This window comes from Sphaeroforma arctica (genome assembly GCF_001186125.1).
Source record: "Sphaeroforma arctica JP610 unplaced genomic scaffold supercont1.500, whole genome shotgun sequence".
NCBI lineage: Eukaryota > Ichthyosporea > Ichthyophonida > Sphaeroforma > Sphaeroforma arctica.
In genome coordinates, this window is record NW_014040058.1 from 1 (window position 1) to 5,146 (window position 5,146).

At 38.8% G+C, this 5,146-nt stretch overlaps 1 protein-coding gene across 1 annotated transcript; it reads left to right on the plus strand.

Annotated features, from left to right (window-relative positions):
- Positions 1-794: 794 nt before the first annotated feature.
- SARC_06783 (AGC/PKA protein kinase) lies at positions 795-3,936 on the plus strand (the record flags this gene model as incomplete). Its single annotated transcript, XM_014299294.1, has 7 exons — positions 795-897; positions 1,038-1,377; positions 2,093-2,343; positions 2,612-2,701; positions 2,806-2,864; positions 2,981-3,169; positions 3,440-3,936. Coding segments are annotated over 7 exons (1,205 nt in total), but the record flags the coding sequence as incomplete, so codon positions are not given.
- Between the last annotated feature and the right edge of the window lie 1,210 nt (positions 3,937-5,146).

The following is a 5,146-nucleotide window of genomic DNA, read 5'->3' on the forward strand; positions in this document are numbered from 1 at the left end:
CGTGTGTGTGTGTGTACGTTCCATATATATATAAATATATACTATTTCTTATATATATATATATATATATGTATATTTTTAATACATCTTCTGTATATATATATGTATGTATGTATGTATACGTGTGTGTGTATATATATGTGCGTTTGCGTATCTGCATATGTGTCTCAATCTGTATCTCGATCTGAATCTGTATATCTATATTAAATATATATATGTGTGTGTGTGTGTGTGTTTGTATGTGTATGTACGTATGTATGTGTGTATATGTACAAATATAAGTGTGTGTGTTTTTGTATATAAATGTTTATGCATATTTTGATCTATGTATATATATGTAAATATATAAAGTGTACGTGTAACTATGTTTGTATGTATGTATGTAGCGTTTAGTGTATTGTATGTGTATGTGTATACATATAGTGTGTATCAGTCTGTATGTATACATGTATATATATAAATATATAAACATATATATATATATATGCGTATATATAAACATATATATATATATATATGCTTACATATAAACATATATATATATTATTATTATTGTTATTATTATATTAAAGTTTGTGTGTGTGTGTGAAACTGTGTATTTCATTTCTCTCTGGAGAGTGCAATCCTTTAAACACTATCATAGTTGTATCGTATTCTCTTCTCAGGCGCAATAAAAGATTTGTTACATTAGTATCATTCGCTTTACGTAGTCACAACACGATAATTTTCTATTTATTTCAATTCGTTTCGATATGATCATCCATATGCTTACTCGCTCATTTTTGTTTCCACTTCAGAACTTGCTGGGGAACAGGATGATTTCCACTATAAGCTGCTACAATTCAAAGTTATAAAGCAAATTGGTTCCGGTGCATTTGGAAAGGTGCAGCTTTGTCGGTATGTACGTCCCCTCACTCGTTTTGTTTGTTTGTTTTTTAGCACGGCGGGGACAGAAAAATTTACGTAGTGCGCGCCTCTGGATACACGTGTGTATCTAATTGTATCTTCTGTATTTGTGATACTTGTATCGCATGTAGACATATACAAACAGAGGAGAAGGTAGTGCTGAAGATCATCAACAAGTCGTGGGTATTACAACAACAACAATTAGATCATGTGAAGGAAGAAAACACAACGATGATGGAATTGTCAGCTCACGAGTGTCCATTCACAGTGAAAACATTGGGGTCATTCCAGGATGAGCACAAGCTGTATTTTGTTATGGAATTCATATCTGGCGGCGAGCTCTTTGCACATCTACGAGGTTCCAAAAACGGTCGTTTCAGTGAAAAGAAGGCGCGCTTTTATGCGGCGGAGTTGATGTTGGCCCTCAAATACATGCACGAGCATGAGCATATAGTTTATCGAGATATAAAGGTATGGGAGATCAGTATTCTTTTTAGGTGCGCGGACATTGTGCATGTGCTATATACAGTGACCTGTTTATTGCGATATCGCATGTGAAAGTCCTTGCCTACTACGTCATGTAATGTTTTGCTCATCTTGATGCCTCGGATCATCAAGAATATATGATAGCTGAGTCGGAAGCTAGAACTAGATGTTGTTGTCTATATGCGTTACCTATGCAAACCACGCGCAGGTACGTATTTATACGCCTTTACTCACAGATTACCACGTGAATTCCAGTAGTATTGTTAGGTGCGCGGACCAAGTATATGTGCTTTGGAACAATGACGTGTTTGTTGCGATATTGTATGTGAATGTTCCGGTCTACTACAAACATGTAATGTTGTTTTGCTCATCCCGATTTCTCGAATTAAAACAATATGATAGCTGAGTCGAAAGGTGAAACTGGATGTTGTTATCTATATATGTATTCCACGCGTAGACATGGGGTTCCATGTGCTTTCCACTTTTTTTATTTTGTAAATATATTCAATGTATAAGAATATATGTTCATCTCTGTGTAAATAACCTGTATTTTAGTTTCATTATCTAAGATTTTGTATACAGGCGTGCTCATTGAGCCTTCTTCAATATTCAATGTTTCAACGGATTTGTACAATACAATCTGTTACCTTGTTCGCATTCAATGTAATTCATCATTCTACTTTAAAACACAAATTCGCAGCCAGAGAATATGTTACTAGACACTGAAGGCCACCTAAAGTTGATTGACTTCGGATTTGCAAAGCACCTGGGTGAATCAGAAAAGACGTATACGTTTTGCGGCACTCCCGACTACCTAGCTCCAGAAGTGATCAGGGGTGAAGGCTACAACAAGGAGGCTGACTTCTGGTCGCTTGGCGTGTTCATTTACGAATTACAATGTGGTTATGCTCCATTTGTCACAAGTGATGCTAACGGCGGGGTGCGATATAAGTATGTGAAATTAACGTGTGTCAGTGTTTTAAAGTTTCAGTACGTTTTCGCTCAGTGCTTGGCCATGCATATTTTCGATGTTTGAATAGTTTGCTGTATATGTTTGATATTTGATTCGGTTAAAACTCCTGAAATGATACTGGAAGATTGCCCCACTTCAAGATTGCCTCCACTTCTTAGCTTTCGAAAATATACAATAGTAAACTTCGCAATTTCATGGGCCTTTATTGATTACCAACCTCTTGTGGTCGTGCTTTACATAAATCAGGGATATTCTCAACGGGCAGTTCTCGTTCCCGAAATGGATGACCTCTACTGGTAAAGATCTAGTGTCAAATCTGCTTGCCGTAGATCGAAAGTATGTTATATTCGCATAGACATCTAACCTTTTGTGTGCCTTTGTCGAAACCAGCTACGTTCAACGCATGATTGAAACGCAATTGCTTGTTATTTTGTACTCAGACATCGCCTTGGCTCGAAGCGAGGCATGATCGACGTGATGGAGCATCCTTGGTTTAAAGGTACGCGTTCGTCGACTTGTCTATTCTCTAGTCATGCGCTCCTAAATAGACTTGCAAATATTGAGACGTAGGTTTTTGTTGCGGTTCTGAAGCTTCTCGCGATCATCCAACCGCAGATATCGACTGGAATGCATTAGAACGGAAAGCGGTGAAAGCACCAAAACCTGGAAAGTACAAGAAAGGAATGGTCAACCTGCAGCCTGACCTCGGGCGACCCAGTGTGTATCCTGCAACTAGCGATATCGACCAGTCTCTTTTCAGCGAATTCGATGCCGTTGTCAAGAATACGGAGATGGGCCTAGTCGGTGAGTTTTTGTGTGGGGGGGGGGTTCAATATGTGCCCCGAAGGCTTCCCTTCATCTGAAAAGTGTTATTTATATAGTCTTGATTTTCCGTCGTCAACTATATAAGATCAATATCACTTCAATACGGTATTATATTGCAAGTATTAATCCGATCGCTATCACTATATGCACATAAGTGCGAACATTTGCATGTTCTGTATATATATGCTGCTTTCTTGCTTTCCCGGTGTTTTATACTTATGAGCATCAAAAAAATGCATCATGCAACAGCTACAAAATTACCAGCGTCACCTTCTGGGGTTTCGCTAAGTCAGACGGTCGCAGCACATGGAGAAGCTGCTAAACAGGATAAATCAGACGCGACAAACATGTACTCGTCAGATGACGATGAAGACCACGAAGCTCACTCATCGGAGGCTGGTGCCCCGAAGTTCAAGCTGTAGGCTTGGATACTTTACCTAATTATATTTAACAGGTCGTAAACGAAATTATTACGCGCTGACATGTCTACTGGTCGGTTGTGAAGTGAAGCTTTCTTGCTTTAATATCGAGGTTTGGTGTGAATCCAACTGATACCCGTCACTTCTTCTGGGCATCCTCAATCCAGTACCAACAAGTCCTTTGACCAGAGGATTTTGATACGTGACACTACGCGATAAAAGGTCTAAACTTGTGCTGAGAAAAGACAAATGTGTCTTTTTTACGATACATGCTGAGTCATCAATGAAATTAAAAGTGAGACACACACCCGTGTAACAAAAGACAAAATGATTACTGCTTTCAATTCAGGTATACTATACAGGTAATGGTGTAGTAAATTTTTGAACCCGAACTAACAGCTATATAGGCATCTTGTGACCACGTACTTATACCACTTCCTGATTAGATAGTACGCTTAGTCTTATACTGAATCCGACATATTTCCTTATAGGGTTTTTGGGTCAATACAGACGATTCGCGCATTGAACGGTTAACACCAAGACCTTCCATTAAGCGGACACAGCACCAAAACCCGTAATTAATGATAATTTGCCGGGTTCGTTTAAAGACATGCTAGCATTAAAATGAGAGGTCCACGTAGCTGTACAATGGCTTGTTTAATTGAGAATACATAGGCACTTCCTGCCCAGCGAGAGGAGCCGGAAGCCTCATGGACTCAGCATCACCTCTATTGCTCCCACTCACTTTTGTTCAAATTTGGTAGGTAAATCATAACACTGTATTTCGCTTCGAGCATATGTGGACACTCGATTTTGTTTGCTCAATTGCGTGCGGCATACAAGGTGCGACAACTATGGATGCGCCTAACGTTTACCAAGTCATCTTCAACAGAAAAGATATCGATCAACAGCAACTGTTTGATACTGCATATTCAGCTAAGCTCGCAAGTATCTCTAATTGTTTTGATTTGGGACTACTTCTCAGGCTTTTATACAAGGAATTAGATCAAATATACAATATCCGCTCTTTCATTCTATTTCTTACCAAATGTGTAGACAATGCAGATCAGGGTAGTTCATTTTTACAATTGAGCATTTTACTTTTAAGCACGGAAGGCCCCTTTTTGTAAGTGCCAGTATTAACTATTCTCGTACACCCAATATCCGTTTATATCTTCTAGGATTTGACCAAAAAAGGCTTTTCCGATGATATATGAAATGTATGCACTTGAAGGGTTTCTTCGGACCTCCCACGGAACGAAATTGTGATTGAAGACGCCTCTAAGACGCTATTGTATGCCGCACACTTGAGCAAAAAAAATGACCGTCACTTCCTGTTTAGATTCTATGTAGTCTAATACTGAACCCAATAACTATCTTAATTTGGAGGTCTTGGTACTAACCGTTCAATGCATGAACCTCCTTTGTTGCACGCAAAAGTTCTTCGATCAGAAGATAGGTGTGGCACACAATGATTGGAATATATGAAAGTCTAAGAACTGTGGGCTAGAGATACATCACTCTTTGGCGACGTTGC